This window comes from Varroa jacobsoni, unplaced genomic scaffold (genome assembly GCF_002532875.2).
Source record: "Varroa jacobsoni isolate VJ856 unplaced genomic scaffold, vjacob_1.0 scaffold_1259, whole genome shotgun sequence".
Classification (NCBI taxonomy): Eukaryota; Metazoa; Arthropoda; class Arachnida; order Mesostigmata; family Varroidae; genus Varroa; species Varroa jacobsoni.
Window position 1 is genome coordinate 1,323 of NW_019214161.1, and position 19,049 is coordinate 20,371.

Below are 19,049 nucleotides of genomic sequence, written 5' to 3' on the forward strand. Positions count from 1 at the left end.
GCGTTAGACTTTTAATCGACGTAACACTTCTAAATTCTTAATAATGTCAGGGAGGATCCCCTTCTAATTCAAACGTATATAATGGACATTTACTCTAATAGAAAATTTCTACATTGGCTAATTTATGGAGTTTTTCTATTGTATGCCTATAAGTTTATATAAGATTTAGATGAAATAAGCTATAGTCATAGTATACTGTCGTAGGATAACAGCGTTATTATAACGACCAGTTTCATATATTTTTCTTAATTTAAATAAGTAGAGTAGTTCTGACTATCCGAAACCTTGTTACTGCAAACGGTCTCTCTAAATGGTCCAAATATGTCATAATAGAAACACTTTATTACTTAATAATCACAACACTGAAATCATGCAAATACATGGGTCAAAGTAAATAATAACATATAAGGTACTATAGATACGGCCGCATTAGGAAACCGAGTATGGGCAGAATGCAAACTCCAGATCGTATGTTCTGGGAAGCGTATTTCCGTATAACACTGCAACAACAAAAGTAAACAATAGAAAATTGATTAAAAAATAGGAAGGTTATTTATTAAGGTTAAAATACAAAAACTAAGTTCCCAATAATACGCAGCATACGAAATTGCATGAGTTACTTCACATGGGATGATATAAAAATGGAGAAAATAATATTTGTACTAAAAATATGAACACAGATTCGTGATTGATGATATATTACATGATTGGCTCATATATAAATACTAGCTTAACTGACGTTGTTCGATATTATTGTGTTAAGAAAAGGTCGTTTTGAATTTTTTCAAAGGTAAATCAAAGACAATTCCCTAATGACGTTGCAAGTAACTGGAGACTAGATCTTATGCAAGAGGACCGTTTATACCATTAGAGTAAACACTCAAAAGACTCAATTTTTTAGAATTCTTCATATAGTCATAATAGTTCTTCTTGTCTTGATTATTCGGTCTGTTTAATAAGATTCGTTCTTGACTTTTATCTATTAAAACGCAACACATCCTATCCACGTAGTAAAAACTAGCAGTATCCTAAAATGGATACTTAATGATTTGTTTCATATATGATAATGTTTGTACGTCTGTCGAAAACAGAAAGCCACCAATTAACTAAAAGATGATTTTTTGTAAATGACTCGGAATTCCGAAAACAGAGGATGCAAAAATGATTTTAACTATGTACGTGAGATCTGAACGGATAATGCGTATCCTTGAAGGTTAGATTACGCTCTGTATGGGTGAGAACAGATGACGACGTAGTAATTGGTTCAAATAAGGGCAGTTCATTTTTAATTGTGGGCAACCGATTCTTAACCCAGAAATTACATTTGTACATTGTCAATTTTTTCAGCTGAGCTTTCTCCTGCAATGATTACACTGGTTAGGAGTCGAAATTAATAATGAAAAATTTAGTTCATAAAGTATTTGAGGAAATTTGGCGCGCAGAATATATAATGTATGATATAATTAGAACAAAAGCTACTACGAAGTATTAAGTTTGCAAATAGAACCTGGCCATAGCGGTTTACAGCTTAAATACTTTTTATTAAAATATTATAACTTACTAATATTTTACAGCCTGTAGCATATGTTACGGCAATTTTTCAATTAGAGAATATGTCGTATTTTTTTCAGAAAATATTTCATGGATGTCGAAGAGGCCGTGCGTGTAGAACCACAAGTTTAAGGTAGCATGATGAGCTTCGTCTCCAACTTTGGCTTTTGCATAAAACTAAGCTTACGACTGGCTTGCCGAAGTAGACGCAACGAGTGGTATATACTCTTGTTGAGGATAATAAAGATCATACTTTTTCAAACAGCCATAAGCATATATGGTGTAGTGCAAAAATAATATACCCTCTCTGGCGTAAATGGAAATACGACACGTTATGTCGAAGGCAACTACTTTGTGACATCTGTCGGAAGAGAGATGTCACAAAGTAGTTGCCTTCGTTGGCGTTAAACATAGATTATCTCAGATCATTTCCTAAAGATGACAAGACCAGCATATAAGAGTACCGAAGTCATTTGTTGCTATCAACGGGGCCTGACCGCCCTTGAGATTGTAAGACGACCTGACATGCATCAAAGAACTGTAAACCGGATTATTACTCGCTTCAAAAAACGGGAGAGACCCAGCATTGTAAAAGTTCGGGTCGGCCTGTGCGGTTTACCACAGGACAGTTTGTACAACTTGTTGAGAAACGTATTTGTTCAAATCTGGGGAAATCAGCGAGGGCTTTAGTAAGGGAACTTGGCGCTAGTCGCACCACTATTTCGAGAGTTATCAAGGATAAACTGGTACGTTGCCGCCATGATTTCATAAGTTCTGTTTTCATAACGCACGCCCATTAAATTAATCTGGTGAGTTAATTGTTTGACAAAAACGCGTGTCACTAAATTCAGTTCTTTGACTTCTAGCAATAAAACGTTGAAAACACGAGAAAAAACCCAAACGACACATTTTCGAATAGTTATAAAATTTTGGCCCAGCAATATATTCTCTTATTTTTTTAGGTTGCTTAATTGTTGGTGGCCAATTTACCAAAATACAAGCGATAATTGACAACTTGGATACCCTATGATTATGAAACCTAAATCTTTTGTATTATCTCGAACGCCGTCGGGCTGCACTACATCCTGTTTAACATGATGATCGCACTCGAATTCGTGCTTCGATCTTTGTCCACCAGGGTTAAACTTTAATTTCGAATACTTCTCTTAACCTAGAAGTCTGCATACCATTTCGTAATTTTTGAACTCAAAGCCCAGGCTCATAGTCGCAACCCGAAGCTTTTTTGCGCCCATTAAATTGTCATACGACATGTTTGAAGATGAAATACAGCCAATGAATAATATTGATTTCTCCCAAGATTGTTACTATCCTGCATGGATATTTCAGTACAGCATTTTTCTTGCGTAAAACCAACGCAAAAACCTTCGTGATATTTCTTTCGGTCCATGCGGTTGAAGTTTATGAAAAGTCTGAAATAAAGGATATCACTTCTCAGAATAATGATCGGATGCAAAAAAGTTATTCAATTATGTCAATGGAATGGTACGTTATAACTCTACACAGTTGTTCGGCCAGTCATGTGTTTCTCTTTTTTTGTAGTTTCTAGCGGTAAAGTGTATATGAGCGACCCGTGGTTCTATTGAGAAATATGTAAATGTTCTGTTTAACGAGCTCTATTACCCCTTCTAGAATTGGCATTAAGTTCGAAGACTGCTTATTGGGGCAGTTACTCTTGTGGAACGTACAACCTTGCCACAAACCGTTTCGAGGATCGCAAACGTAATTTCGTAACAATGTCTGAACATTATATCGATAATAACGGTACTGCTCCTCACATATTATTTCAATTGTCATTTTCGTACGTTTTTGTCCACAGGGGCTGTTCTATATATGTGACGTCCGTTATTGCGTCATAATCATTCCTGACGACATAGCTAACTCTGAGAACTCCATGAAATATGGTGAGCCATGCATGATGATTGCGCTCAAGAAAGAGTACGAAGATCCCAGCTGCCTCAATATAGTTCTAGATGAAGTGCCGTTCCCCGAGGCAGTTAGGTCTAGGCAAGGGGCCCATTCATTGAAGATGGTACAAAGGCAGCTTGCATTGAACCGCTTTACCAAGGCACAGTTGTTGCAATCAAAATCGGTTCGAAGCTTGACGTTAACTAGTTTAGCATGAATAGATGCAGTTATTACATTTGGCTAACTAAGGCTTCATTAGTTAGACTCGTATCATTTGCTGTCTCAGACGTAGTCTATGTAATACAACTGAAAGAGCAAGCCGCCGGATAAAACAGGTTAAGACAACGTATTCATAAAATTTTCTTGTGATATATTTAACGTGTATATGATGACTACAGCTATTCTCATATTCAGAATAGAAAGTTGCCTCGGTAGGAAGCATGGGGATTCTAGGGAGAAACTTTGTTCGATCGTTAAGGGCAAGACAATATAATTGCGAAGTTGGCATATATTGGCTTACCCTGAAATGTTGCCTGACGTTCCTATAGGCTGTTACCTATTATTATTATTATTATGTGAAGACGCACGGACAGCTATCTGTAACATTACATGCCACTTGCTAGGTCGATCAGCTTCGAGAAATTTTGCGGCCTTATGTCCATTAACGCCAAACCCGATGATCCTCAAGGAGGGACATGCTATGGGAGCGAAATTTTAATGGAATTTGCCGAGCAAGTTAAGAAATATAGTTCCTCCTGACAAAACTGAACGGGAAGAGGTCTAACGTTTACCGCTCGCGGAGATTGGCGCTTTCAGTGCCAATAAATGAAACAAGACATCTCCCAGACTTAATAGTAGATGATTGGCCAATTGCCACTCGAACTGACCCAGAAAAAAATCAAACATTTCGAATGTCAGATGAGTCTGTCGCGTGTATTAGTGAAAACTAACGATCAAACATTTGCGCCCACCAACAGGTCGGAGACAACGATAATTGCGACGAGCTGCCCAGCATTATTGGCCTTCTACGAGTGACAAATGCACGTTCGTCACTAGCAAGGGCCAGAACGAGCTTGAGAAGCACTATTTAGATAAGCATTGCATCTACGAATGTGCTATCTGGAAGCTGCGTGTGATTGGCAGGCAAGCCTTGATGTCTCACAGAATGGGACATCGGCTTACCTCATGCTCGTTGGAAAACGTTCCTGAGTCAGCGTCGGTAAAGAAAACCAAATCGAGTCTAAGGTCAGAAGGTCCAAGCAGCAGAGCCGAGATACGTTTGCACAATATTCTCAATGACAACAATACAACACAATGTTCTTGAGGTACACTGTAAATCGGAGCACACCAGACAACAGACAACACACACACAGAAAAGTAAGTAAACCACACACAGCCCTCAGACATCTAATTAATAAAGACGATTTCATTCGTGACGTACCTAGACCATACCATAGGCTAGGACAACACCAACAGGTCCAGTGTACCGATATCAATTAGATGTCAGGATGCTTTCATCACGTAGAAAGTTATGTTGTAAAATTTTTAATCCAATTGTCAACTGTACTGTTGTATCACAAGTGAATTATCTTAGAATTATAGTGGTGTCTATGCCGCTGCATCATATCAGAAAACATCGCCGAATTTGGTGAGAGTGCACCCTTTGCCACATGAGCATAAGCCACGAGACCTGTAAATCTATTGGCATGTTCTTAGTTTTTAAGGCCTCATAAGGTCCGAACACTGTCTTCATTGTAGGAATATTTATGTAAAAAATGTTTATTTGCTATAAAACAGTAGAAATGCACGTTGTGTTTCAACCAAGTGAACTAACAACGCAAATACTAAGCGAACTAACCAGGAGTAACCAAAGGCATGCCAAAAAGCTTTTCAATGTTGCAGGAGTCTACATACAGGTAAGAAAACTCTTGGTTGCCTGAACTGGTAGAACTAACTTTATTAACTTAAGGACGTTGTTTTCCTGTTCTGGGGTGGCAAAAGGCGACGTTAATATTTTTTGCTTTCTGAGTTCGAAGACTGATTTGAGTTGATTGGAAGAACAAATCGAAACGTGCTGAATTATTACCTTTGCTGCTGACAGATTTCAGAACTGGACCATGCCCGTTTTCTAATTGTGACCTGTTTTTCCCGTTCTGTTTTGTTGAACTAACTAGAATGAATAGCGTGTTGCTCTTCTACTTAGCCGCAGCTTTTGCTTGCCGTTTAAACAATAGCTCAAAAACCAGCTTGTCCGATGGCCGTTTTAATCTGGTAATTACAGCGGCGAAAGTTTCGGACTAGAAAGAAGCATTCGTTCGCTCTCCTGAGACGAGTGCCATTTGAGAACGGTGTCGTTTATTCTGTGAAGGCGTAACTGGCAGCGAACCGGGCATAGTTTCGTGAATTCAGTCATATCTACCTGATGTGATGTGGCGCACATTGGCGTTGGGAGTTAGTGATCATCACGTGACCCTGTCACTCGGCCCGGCAAGTTCTCTCGGCGGCACTTTTTGAACACTTTCTTCAATAATCAAACGTGATTCATATCTTACCCTGTTAAAGTTTCCTTGGAACAGTTTTTTTTTTTATAGTCAGTTCTTTTTTTAAGAATTTACTGTCTTTTTTTAGATGAGCCTTTCGGACGAATTTAATTGTTTTCACCATTCTATTTTACTGCGAAATTCCTCGTAGAATTTTTTTCTCGCTGTTGTATTCGATGACTAAAATACCGGGTCGTTCCCCAGTTTCCGTGCTTGTTACTTTTTCAACCGCCGACCTGCTCAATCCTGCTTTTCCCAAAATGGGGTTTCACCAGTATCTTAATGCGAGTTCCTAAAGAGAATGAGATGGATGACTGTATCAGGTTCTGATACAGTCCTAATATGATAGGACCTGCAAGAAGTAGATTGTCATCTGGTACTATTCAACACATTTGTATCTGAATACATATCATATAATCTATGAACATGGTTACCGAAAACTACGTTCTTCATTAAAGTTCGTTGCATATTAAGTTAGCCAGAAATACTTTTTACGCTTTAAAGATAAATATATTATATTTAATGCGTAAAGACGAATTGTCAAGCCTATGGCTTATCGAAACGCGTTACTGTTTATCTTAAGCACGGAGACATTGACTTGTGTTGGAAGTCTACTCAGCTGAATTTGTCGTAAGCAACCAGTGCTGCAAAAGTTCGAATTACCGTAACGCCAACAATAAAATTCAGAGTATGCTACTGAAGTAACGAAGCTTGAAAGCCAAGAAACTAGATGAACCCTAAGAAGTATACAGGTCAAAAAGTGGAACCTTTGTTAAAATATTTTTCATAAATGCGAATTGCCTACCATTTATAAAAACTGTCCCGTTTGAAAAACCCGGCGGAAACTGATCGGAAAATGGCAAAATAAATACGCGTACTGCGCAGAGCATTAAGGCGAGGTGCTATAGGTCGTCTTTATTCTATTGCATTTATAGGCGTTGATACTGTATGACAATAGCGACCCTTAGAATTCTTAACTCGATTAGCGGTACAAATATCTTATTAGCTTGATAAACGTTTTTCGTCGGGAGAGACTTCCCAGATAGATGGTTACTCTTTTCTACGAATTTAGTGGAGCTCTCCTCACGAACATACTCGTGACTGTTGTAACAGTCCTGCAGTTCTTTACCAGGCATTAAATAAATGAGTATTCAAACTGTAAAAACAGTGTGTTTGTTGGTACTGTAGTAGAAATCGAAAATTTTAACTTTCATTGTAGTTCATCTGACTCATGTAACTTTAGACACCGAAAATAGTTAATCCCGTTAGCTGGACTGCGCACACGGCTTTGTCAATTTTTGCGTACGATTTGTTGAAAAGACGGCGCCATTGTAAATAGCAAAGATGTATAGACGGTTGCGCAGTAGGCTGCAAAGTCTGCGATGATAACTTCACCAATTTTTCGACGTAAGTAGACCTTCAGTTATTATTCATATGTACTTACGAAACGATATTTAAGGTGCTTGCTCTTGGTTTAGGTCACAGAGATGAATCAAATAAAAATTGTTAAGAGACTTTGTTTAGATTAAGCTAAGTTGACGCCGCTGGTCGCCTCATGGGATTTTCGAGTTCTCAAAAGGTGGTTTCACAATTGTGTAGATATAACTAGGTAATTATTTTAAAATTCTCAAAAGACTATTACAGCCACTATTCGGCACGTCAACTGAGACGATGGAGAATACTTCCAAAGAAAACCAAAAAAAAGCAAATGCGCTTGCAAATGTGTCTATGTGTGCAGTCATACGACCAATTGCTGAAACCTAACCAAGGCTGCAGGGTCAGGTGATGAGACGAACCACAATGCCTTTCGATGTTAGCCCAACTATATCTGTTGTGAACGGAAAAACTTCTGCCCGCAATCGATCGAGGAAAACATCGATAATACTCACCGTTCATGTAAATGTATCTGCATTTGCGTAGACTGTTGCCAAAAAAACGAAGCCTACTGCTACTGTTGCGCGGACACTGATAATGAAGAGCAAAGGGAAATGGAGGGCTGCGAATAAACTTCGAGGCGCATTGTTCGCATTTGTCTGACCTCTTACAAGAAAGGGTACTTCAAACCGAGAAACAGCGGTGTAATTTCTAAAGAAAATGAGTCAACGTCTGGACAAATGGATCGGCGTGTGCACCTACAGGAAAAAATGCTGACACATCTGATATTGGAAAAGACCATGAGGCAACAGAGATCTCTGAGTGCTCATCTAAAAGCATTTTGATCTGTTTAAGCGGCTGCGAGAAGGACTGCTGCGGCGCAAAGTAGGGCTCTGACGAAGAGAAGAAGAACAGCAAGAGTTCTCGCAGATGTATCTGTATTTATGTATGTTGTTGCAAGATAATTTATGAAAACTATCTGCTGCTTAGCCGAGAGTTCTGATAAGGCAGAAAAGTCTTGCAAGGGCTCGTGTTTGCGTTTGGCTATGTGACCACAATTGCTGCAAGGCAAATGGTACCAAGGTGAATTCCGGCGAAGAGGCAAAGGCCGTTGGCTGTTACCGGTTCAAGTGCCGTATATGCCTGTGCTTTTACCAAACAGGAGTATTGCAACGTGCATGATACTTCCAATAATTCCAATGTAAAAGAAAAGAGCTGCAAATGGTCGTACGAAGGCAAAAGACGTCTTCGCGGAAAAAGAAAAGTTCTGTAAATGCCCGCCCCAATGCATCTGCGTTGCTGTTTGTGCTGTTACAAGAACGGTTATTGTTGGTCTTGCTTTAGCGTTCTCAGCGATAAAGAAAAATATATAAAAATTGCAAATATCAATCAAAATGCATTTGTTTCTGCATTCATTATTGCAGATAGAGTGCCATATTCGGTAACAGGTCCAGGACTATATTCTACAGTTATACCACAAGTATAAAGGCCAACAGTTCTGTTGATGTCCTACACAAACCATATGCGAATAATAAATTATCATGTCTATTGGTAAGGAAAAAAACAGACCTGGCTGTATATTTCTTGTACTAAGATTTCATCCGACCGTATCTGCAATTTTGTGTTATTTCATTGGTACATCACAAATTCTACCGACCTCTTATACTATACGATATACATGAAGCATGCTTATCTGCAGAGGAATGTCAACTTGCAAATCTTTCCTTCAAATTAAGGCCTAGCTTCTTCCCTTTTCGCAGTGATCTTGGCCGCTGTATTTATCGAGTCAAGAACCGTACCTCAGCTAACCAAAACCTAAGACAGCCTTTTCTGTCGTAATGTGTGCGTCCTATAAACAATCGATTTGTATAGAAGAACAAAAAGTCGTAGGTATAGGGTAGGCCAATTATACGCACACAATTACAAAAATTGAAATTTCCGCTTTTAAATGTGGCACCACCACCCAGACCAGTGTTTTAGAATGTTCTGAAATTTATAAACAATTTAGCTACAGACCAGAAAGTTCCCTGGTGGAACTATAACCCAAAGTCAACTATTCTTTAAAATACCTCTGAAGCAAGAAATCTGCAATAGGAATTAGCTCGCAGTCATTCAAGAATCAATTTCTGACAATTCTGGAGTCTTAATTGAGATATTCATACCTATTTTCAAAAAGAGCGAATGCACAATCAGTATATTCTGTGTGTCTAGGTATTTACAGCAGTCGTCATTATTGAGACTTTTCGGGCCACCGAATGTATTTCAATAAGAATAATTTGCTTTAATCAGAAATAGACATACTTTGGTTTGAAAGGTAAATGAAACAGTTCACATAAAATTATAATACAGATGATGTACAAATAATGGTATAAATTGATCCCGGTCGCATGTATAGAAACCTAGAAGCAAAAGAACGCATTAATAACATAACCAGTCAACGACAGTCCACCTAAAACTTAAGTTACTAAAAGGATTATGAGCGATTTAGATCGACGACGATATCAGCCCTCCAATGTACATTCAATGAGGATGAATGATTAATTAACTATGATATAAATCAATAATTAGTCGCTTTTCATTCGTAGAACTACTCGAATTTATATGTTACACATCAGCCACAGCTTGGTCATGACGGTCTACTCTATATATGCTCCCCTTCCACGTCATACCACATAACGTTTCTATCCGCTTTTGAAAAGAATTCGATCCATCTATTTACAACTAACTTGAATATAGTCAGTTTTTCCTTTTTAAAGCACAAATTATGATATATTGTAAGACGGCATTTGAAATGTACGCAGTCATGCACAAATCCGATCAGAGTTTTACTTGACTACTCATTTATTTCCGATTATTGTTGACAGTTGCAGTTAGATGCCATTTACCATAATAATACTAATAAAAATAGCGTAATAATATTTATCATCTATTAGCCTCTGTTATTTTCTCTTAATAAGTATTATGCACCCTTGTCAATTCATGCAACGCTTATTTCGAACATCGTCAAATGCGCTCCTACAAGTACTGCTGCACTGACATAGCCAAGCGCTACATTTTGTCCAAATCGGCTAAGTAGCACTTGAACGGAACGAGTGGTGAAATTTGTTCTATCCAATTAACTCTACTGGCGTTATAACGCAGCACGACATTTATTCAGTACTATCTGTGACGTAGTTAACAACGTTTTCCTACACGGGCCTAGCGTGATGTTGTTTGTATAAGCAAGCCTTGCCTTATCCTGCGCTATGAGAGTTAGTCGTCCGTGTCGTCTGCTATATATTTACAGTCTGTCCCCAGCCCAAACGCAGTGCAGTGAGCTAACTGTCGATGGCATCGCATCAAAGCGACACAACACAGTCTCCGAAATGAATGTTTTGTCCACATTGAGCGCTTACTATTTATTTGGTAAAGATAGCAGCCTTACTATTGTCGTTTCATATGCTTGTCGAAAATGAATATAGTATCCTTTCTATTAAGCAGAGCAGTCTCCCATCTCGCTGAACACAGCATACTACTCATGTGGGTACCATAGCTGTAGCTCAATTAAATGCGGTTGATTTTATTAGCTTTAAATAGTGCACCATCACTTGTGTAGGATGATAATCTGTTTTGGAATAATGCTACCAATGGATTAGTAATGAGTTCCTTCTATTACGTTTGAGACTAGAGTGATGATCGAAAACAAATCTCAGTTATATTTTGTTCTTGTCGCAAATGTGAATTTCTTCAGAGGTTTACGTAGCACTTGGCGACCGAGCGTGTCCCCCTGATAGCTTTGCGAATAACGTATTTGCCGACTAACTTCGGGAACACGTTGTGATCTAGGTTTGAATAGATATACTTTGTAGTTTCATGATGGCTACGAGCCAGCAATCTGACGGAATGTTTAACGACCATACCGGATGTAAACTCAAAACAAAAAGAGACGCAGAGAAACGTGTAGGGGCAAACGGCGCATAGAACTTGCCCATGATATATATGTGAAGTAAGCTTATCAATCACTTTCTTTTCCGTCATTGCTGGCATTACGATTCGCGACTACGCAGTTATATATTGACTATATATACCATATATACATATGCCACATATTGAGAGGCTACTGTCCTGTTGGAATTTGACCAGTTAGAACGTCTGATTAAACAGGTGGCCGAAGCCCACTATTTCGGTGACCCTGCTGTTGTTATTATCATTATTCTAGTTGCTGTAGGGCAGCAGTTAGCTTTAGTACGATAATAAATGCCTACATGTACAAATGTCTAAATTCGTGGTTGCTGCTTCCGCTGGCAAGCGACCGTCTATATCTAACGCGACAAAGATTGGGATGCACAGTTGTCCATGTTTACCTGCTCAGCAGCACCGAGGTCGTTTGAAGTTGCCCTATGTTCGCCGCTAATCTGTCCTCGCTATTGCACTATATAATGGCTTCTCGATAATGGCTCATAATTACATTTTCCTTCAGATGCAACAACACTTTTGCGCCCACGCATTTGTCACTCGTTCCAAAGAGAGTTTCTTTGTACGCTAGCTGATCATTGTCAAAAACTGGATCTTATAGGTTATTTCGTTTCATTTGGTTCAAGCTTCGATTTTAGTAACCACACCACTCGTAATTCATACACGAAGCGACGGTCCTCCACCATTTGAAACATTAGTTCTTTCGAAGTCTCGTTTTGTGGTCATCACGATCTGAAACGATTTTAATATATATATATATATATATATATATATATATTAAAAACTAAGTTTGAGAATTTGCTAAAAACAAATGACTGTATAGCGTCTTGTATTTCTTGCAAATTTCACGGGAAAAGTTACCAACATACTAAATCACTATCCTCAGAAAACTAAATCTCAGCAAAACTTATTCGTCTAAAGCTATAAATATATCACTTTTCCTGTTAACCTAAAACTGATGTATAATGAAATGGATATAGGGTAGTGAAATGGTGTCTTTGTTACAAACCTGATTTGTCTGATAAATAAGATACAGTCCCGATACATAGACAGGCTCCACTTCGCCTTCTTTGAAGTACTCTTTTAAGGTATTCGAGAACCGTTTTGAATATTTAACAAACTCACGCCGTCTGCAAATATCACAGTGCAAAGAATAATATACAAACCTGACCCCTAATTTGATAACCGGCTACCTGAATGGTATTTCGCTAATAAACGACGTATATAGTTAAATGAGAGCTGATAGATTATACAATTTTTTCGAACCCATGCAATTAGGGTCTGTTGAGCGCACGTTAATGATATATCTGATTATGAATAATCCACCTAACAACATAAGATAAAAGCATAAAACCGCAACAGTTTTACCTTTGCTCCAGCGCGTGCTTCTTATACGGCGCATGCGCAGTGACTCCATTAACAGCATCGAGTAGTTTCTTGATTGCTGAAGCGATTTCCTTAATTGTGTCAAGGAAGCTTTTGCGATCGCCGATTTGGTCAGGCACGCGCGACAAGACCTGTGATTATCAGGGGTATTTGGATTTGAGAACAATAATAAGTACACCAATGTTTCTTCGTAGCAAGAATGTAAATACCACTGAAAGGCAAATGATACAGTAACAAATTATAAAAATATACTTTTTTAAGGTAAACTGCTTTTCGGTTAAGTTCCTGAAAGATCTCCTCGGGTCGATTGACACGAAGCTCCGGCTCCGAGTCTGCCAGAGTGCCCTGTAATGATCAAAAACGAACACAGATGAAAACTTAAATTCCAGATATCTATAGTTAGAGACTTTTTTGGATCATAAAATGGTCCTTGTTACATCATTTTATTTCTTGCGAAGCGAATTGAATGTTTATTACTAGATACTCAAGTAACATCTATACCCAACTTTAACTGTAGTATCTTGCAGTTTTAATAAAGCATTATTAAACACCAGTGTATCCTTATTCAATAGATTCGGAAGTTAAGAGCCAGCTTGGACATCTTTTTCAGTGATAAATTGAAAGACAATTATTGATTTAAGTGAGCATATGCTTATAGGTTGTAAAGGATTTACCTGCAGCCTAAGAAGCTGTTCCGTGATGTTCACGTCTTTATCGCTCTGAGTTTCTCGTAACAGTGCACGAACCTAGTTCATATAAAAAAATATGCTGAGTTGACCTTTCTAATCGTTTGGAGCGCCTATTCTAGATAATATAAATTCGAATCCAACTTGAATTTAACTCACAAGGAAGGTCCGCCAAATTGAAAGATCTAATATGGTAGATTAGTTCTTGGCGATACCTGACGTACTCAAGAGCCTTGCGGTGGTTTCTTAGGTAAAGAAATATTAATTTTTCAACAAATCCCTACAGTTACAGAAGAAGCACTATTCAATATGACGATAGCTAAATAACACTTCTTGATCTTCGATATGTGTAACCACTGTAACCCTCCAACATACCGGTAAATAAGAGATTAACTAAACTTTAGCATACACAGACACTCAGGCAGGCAGGCTCTCTTTGTTAGTCAACTATGTCTTTCCCGACTGTTAAGTCGTCTGTCCTATCTTTATAAATTTATATTTCTTTTAGTAAAAATACTCTGACAACTCAACCATAATATCAGACTCCGCTAGCACTCAATGCAATTACGCGGTAAAGAAAGACATTTCGTAAGCTGCTACCCTTGAGCTCACGGTGGAAACACACACTTCTGATATTTAAAAGCACGTACGTACAGGCGCTAGGCTAAAGAGCGAAGTGACACTTTGAAAATAAAGCGATTACGGGAAAAAATGTATGTTTCTGTAAAATAAAGAAATAAGATATTTATGCTGTCGACAATTTAATTGAATATATTGCTAACAAGTTTCGTAAAGGACAGTCAAAGATTACTTTTTTCTAAAAACTCAATAATGCGAAAGGAACCGATTTTTGAAAACTAATTATAGCTACAGCATCTCAAACAAGGTTAATTTAAAATGGAATCATGGCTATCATCGTGCTATATGTGCTATGTATACGTTCTAGGTTCGACAACGGTCAGCACCAAACACTGTGTGATAGCGGTCACAATTGATTCTTCTGGAAAAGTCTGCACGAGGTCAGCAAAACTTACCAGTTCGAGAAGAAATCCGGGCGAATTTTTTTCAGTCCTTGTCAAAGAGGTCTGCAGGATTTGCGCCGCCGCGTTTTCTTTACGTTCAAGCTGGAACGAATCAAGTACCAAAGCAGGCAGTGGACGAAGTTAGAATATAACTGTATTGCAACAGGCAGGGAGTACGGTCCGCAGACAAATAAAATATAGCTAGGCCAATCATAGTCAGGGATCAATTAATCAAAAGTCGCGGTACACTATTGATTCTGTTCTATAAAAGTATAAAAAAAACTAGAGCAAATAAATCACATGGTAACGTTGATCCATTCCATGGACTCAGTTGCTTATTACCTGGGTGTTACATAAAGCAGTGCAAGAGCATTACGCTATTTATTTTTTGAATATATTCAGTACATAGGTTACGTATGTGCGAGTGACACACGATAAGAACAGCAACAACAAACTAATCATGTAGGATCAACTTACATATTAACACATCTGACACCTCCTTGTTTAAATCTATGAGCCTATTGAAAAATCCTGACTTAAGTCGGTGTTAGTTGAATCCTGTCAGAACAATATGCTGATCATATATTTAATAAGCAGGTAAGTTGTTGTTTGAGTAACGTACATAGTAAAATCATTTATGTTTAATTTAGCAGCTTAAGGACAATGCTCTATTTCACACTCTGTATATATATTTCACACATCCTTAAACGTGTAATGAGAATCCCTAATATAATTCAAACGTTTGCATAAAAATTCGAACGTTTAAACCAGGTAATATATTGTGTCTCTCCTTCTATACAGTTGTATCGTAGTAATGTATCAGTAGTCTCTGCCCAGTTTTTGTGCTGCTGATAAGTATGTCTCACATAAGTTATCTAGACCCAGCTGTTTGTACCAATGTTAGGTGAAGCCAACGGACGATGCAGATTACGGGGAAGGTGCAGGGGTACGAGTAGTGCAAAGGGAAAAAATGCTGGCTACGAACCAACACGCAAAAGGGTAACACGAGAAAATGGGTATACGCACAGTCATCATAATTCATCGCTTTTTGTTGATCTAGATTAAGACTTCTGCATCGGCGGGATGTGTATTTCTTTTTACGGGTTAAACTAGCCACGTGTCGTTAACACTACGTGACTTTTTTCCGTGTGTTTGTTCCTGTCTGCGTTTTGGCTGCCTACTTTGGTTGCCCGTAGCTCATGTGCATTATTTATATGCAAACAATGCATATATGTGCTGTTTGATACAGCCTTCTCGCTCCAGCCTGACTATTTGACTATTTTTTTTATGTGCCTGTCTAGTCTGTTTCATTGCGGACATTTACTTAAAGAAGGACGAACGACATTTCCATCTGCATTAAAAGCATTAATATAGTGAAGACAACAAAATGCATGCACAAAACAGAATTAGAACGGATGTTAACTGAATCAATCATGACCCTCAAATACACATACAAGTCACATCGCGTCTGGCTTAATCTATCGACTGACTGAAGTATTACGTATCCCCTACGTATATGGATAGTTCACTTTATAAATAAAGTGAATCTGTAATGAAGATATTATTAGATTGTCCGCATTAATAAAGCTATCCTTTACTGAACTGCCTGTAATCAGTTTTCATTAAAACTGTATTACATTGTTTAAGATTGACGAATAAACGGCTAAAGAAATGCTTCATTGACTGATGATATTTACTTCAAACCAGTCTAAAGTAAAAGTCATTGCTGGAAATACAGCACTACGTTTCAGTAGAAAATAGTACGCTGTGAGCAAGTGTAGAGGCCGATTAAAAATGTTCACAGGCTTTTAAAGTAAACAAAAACAGTGAAAACATGACCATTCATACAAAGATTTGATCGTTGCAGTTAATTGTTTTGCAGGAAAACATTAAAGAACGAACAAGATATGTTCGTTTTTTCAGCGTTCTAACATTCGTTTCTCATTTACGAAAGTCTGTGACATTTTCTCTAAGCATTATCAACAAACATAAACAACGTCAACACAACAGTCCTCAGATTGTGACTTGAAGGCAATTGCGGTTAACAATTATGTTAAGTGCAACATTTAAGTAATGCAGCTCTTAAACAATAATTTGCTTAAAAATCTAGAAAAATGTAACATTCTTCAGAATTCTGTGTTTCAATTGCCGTTATACCAAGCCTTTATATGTCAACTACGTACACTACTATTGCAATTATTATCAGCAATAATTTCTCTTCCGACAGTGACAGAATGCTTAATAATGTGTAATGAGATGAAATCGCTTGACCCGTACTCTTCTTGAACAATATGGATTTCTTTGATTTATTTGTAAATAAAAAAGCATACTGATCGCAGTTCAACAATGCCAAACAGACCATGGGCAGGCTACTACACTTCGACTTCTAACAGAATACCAGATAAAGTTCTGCGCAGGATTGCGCCGCAGAATTCAGTTGTGATTTAAACGTCATGAGCACTGTGATTGAGGCTTTCGATATTCTTATCAATTTGGTAAAAACAAATGCCTGAATATCCACAACGTATCAACGAAATAAGTGGACCACTTTATTTAAAATTACAAAGAGTATTCAGATTAGTATGGCTGCAAATCAAAAGGAAGCAAAAACATTCTTTCTTTGTATAGGGTACTTATTCTAACTAATTCATAATAATAATATCCATAAAAAAACGATAACTCCGAGCAAAGTGTTGATTCTACAGTTTGTTGTTAACACCGAATCGGAGTCAGCCTATGTCGTGTTTCAAATTTAGCTTATATTTATTATTGTATTAAAGGCGGGACCAACATACCTTGCAATATCATTATAGTAATAACTTAAATCAAAATTAGTCTACTCGTATATCAGCTTGATAAAAAAAAAGCGTACTCAAGGCTATCAAGATCACTGAAGTAAAGAACATCCTCTCTCGGCTGCACAATCGCCTTTATAAGTAGAAATATTGGGGGAACTAGGTTAGCCAGTCTAATATGACAGGACGAAGGATGAATGTATAAAATACGAACGTAGGTTTTTTCAGTACGTTTTCTTAACAAGGAAAATGGCGTAATTGCGCAAACTTTCATTTACTGAGCTCAATTTTTCTTCGTAGCCTTCGTGTGGATGCAACGATGTAAAATTATTTCAAATTTGATTACTGTTTAATATAGATCGCCCAAGTAATTTTGTCGGCACTTGTTTCAAGGACCGTTCCCGTCTATTCCTTACCTTTCTGTTAGAATATTTTCTTATTGTTAAACGACATTAGCTTGCCAGTTCAAACAAGAAATAGTTAATAGAGAAAATATATCAATAAAATATATTACAGCAGTATGCAACCGTTACCTTTTCGAGTATTGGCTTGATGAGGACGGGCATAAGTAATGCAGCAAGCGGTACATCTTCATTCATTGTGATTTTAATTTTCTGGTTCTCAAGAAACTGGCCGACCGTCCATGAAACGCCTGGTAGTAGTAAGTCTTATAGACTACACAAACCCATTAAATTTTTCCAAAACGTAGGTCGATCACAACAAAGCTCTAGCAAAACTTTTTCTTCATACTTCAGTATTCTCTCAAATTAGTAGACCACCAAATACCGATGAAAGCATATCTAAGAATCGCTTTTATCCAGTTAACGCTTTCCTCGATCCAACTATATACTTCTGTGCCACGACTGGAACCACGGGCACCACAAATTAACAACTATTAGTTCCATCTGAAGAAATACTTCGAAGTTCAACATCCCACTACTTGATCATATCCTAGAGGTAACAACGATTACCTTCTTGCTGTCTGTACAAGATATCCGTACCCTCATTTATGATGTCTTCATAATTCGTTGCAAGCTATTGACACCCTCGGTTAGTAATAAAATGCACTCGCTGAATATGCGGTACCTCTGACGGGAACCGCTTTCCTCGTAGGTGCTGTTTTAAACGGTTTGTCTTCAGCAAGATTCGTTCTATGGGAGAAAAACAAACGCTGATGGTCTATTAACATCAGTTTCACGTATGCGAATCCAGATATATTCTTTGAAGATCACCTGTACGCTTGCATGCCCGACAACAAAAATAAGACAAAGCTACAGATGCACCACAACACCTACAATTTAGCAGTCTGATGAGCTTCATCTACGTATTGTCAAAATGCAGACACTCATTCTACAGTCGTCCGTCATTTACACTAACGGAAGCGCAAGCCAGTAGTGGTAGTTTCACAGTTGCAGACAGTCTGTGACACTGACAACAGAAAAGAGAATGGCCTTTTACTGTTATAGGGTACTGATCTTGAAGAACGACCGCCAATGGAAAGATCGTCCGTATTGTCAGCTGATCCGAACGACCAAGAGTCGGCAGCAATAACCCAACATGGAGCCACAATAGTACAACACAGCACAACAACGGAGGCAGTTAACAGACAGACACAGGACCAACACAGACGTATTTACACTAGCCTCATAACTTGTTCACATGAACCGACAGCGGCAATGAAGTCGGCGATGGATGCATCGTTTCAAATAAAATTCATTGTAAAATTCTAGAAGGCATTTAGGTTGATTAATTAACTTGATTTTTGTTAAACGAGCTTTACGATATCGATTAGACTGTAGAGATAGATGAAGGCCC

At 38.0% G+C, this 19,049-nt stretch overlaps 1 protein-coding gene and 1 long non-coding RNA gene across 3 annotated transcripts; one reads left to right on the plus strand and one right to left on the minus strand.

Moving 5' to 3' along the window:
- Positions 1-324: 324 nt before the first annotated feature.
- Ccm3 (programmed cell death protein 10 Ccm3) lies at positions 325-18,893 on the minus strand. Of its 2 annotated transcripts, XR_002685012.2 has the most exons (8): positions 17,768-18,893; positions 14,452-14,541; positions 13,406-13,477; positions 12,984-13,076; positions 12,714-12,862; positions 12,355-12,475; positions 11,735-12,077; positions 325-500 (listed from the first exon to the last, which is right to left on the minus strand). XR_002685012.2 is itself a non-coding variant. In XM_022846863.2 (7 exons), exons 1-7 carry the CDS (start codon positions 17,831-17,833, stop codon positions 12,003-12,005), a joined length of 666 nt encoding a protein of 221 aa, XP_022702598.1. In that variant the 5' UTR covers positions 17,834-18,893; the 3' UTR covers positions 10,209-12,002. The 2 variants fall into 2 exon arrangements, 1 of the variants encoding a protein (XP_022702598.1); XM_022846863.2 differs by lacking the exon at positions 325-500 and having other exon boundaries at positions 10,209-12,077.
- LOC111268115 (uncharacterized) lies at positions 10,777-14,759 on the plus strand. The gene is made up of 2 exons (XR_002685013.2): positions 10,777-10,910; positions 14,364-14,759. It is a non-coding gene; the product is annotated as an uncharacterized LOC111268115 (long non-coding RNA).
- Positions 18,894-19,049: the final 156 nt, after the last annotated feature.

Coding starts and splice junctions, on each gene's coding strand:
- Ccm3 (XM_022846863.2), bottom strand. CDS start 17,833: ATGAATGAAGATGTACCGCTTGCTGCATTACTTATGCCCGTCCTCATC. Junction 14,542..17,767: donor TCAAGCCAATACTCGAAAAG/GTAACGGTTGCA, acceptor GATTCGTTCCAG/CTTGAACGTAAAGAAAACGC. Junction 13,077..13,405: donor AACAGCTTCTTAGGCTGCAG/GTAAATCCTTTA, acceptor TGATCATTACAG/GGCACTCTGGCAGACTCGGA.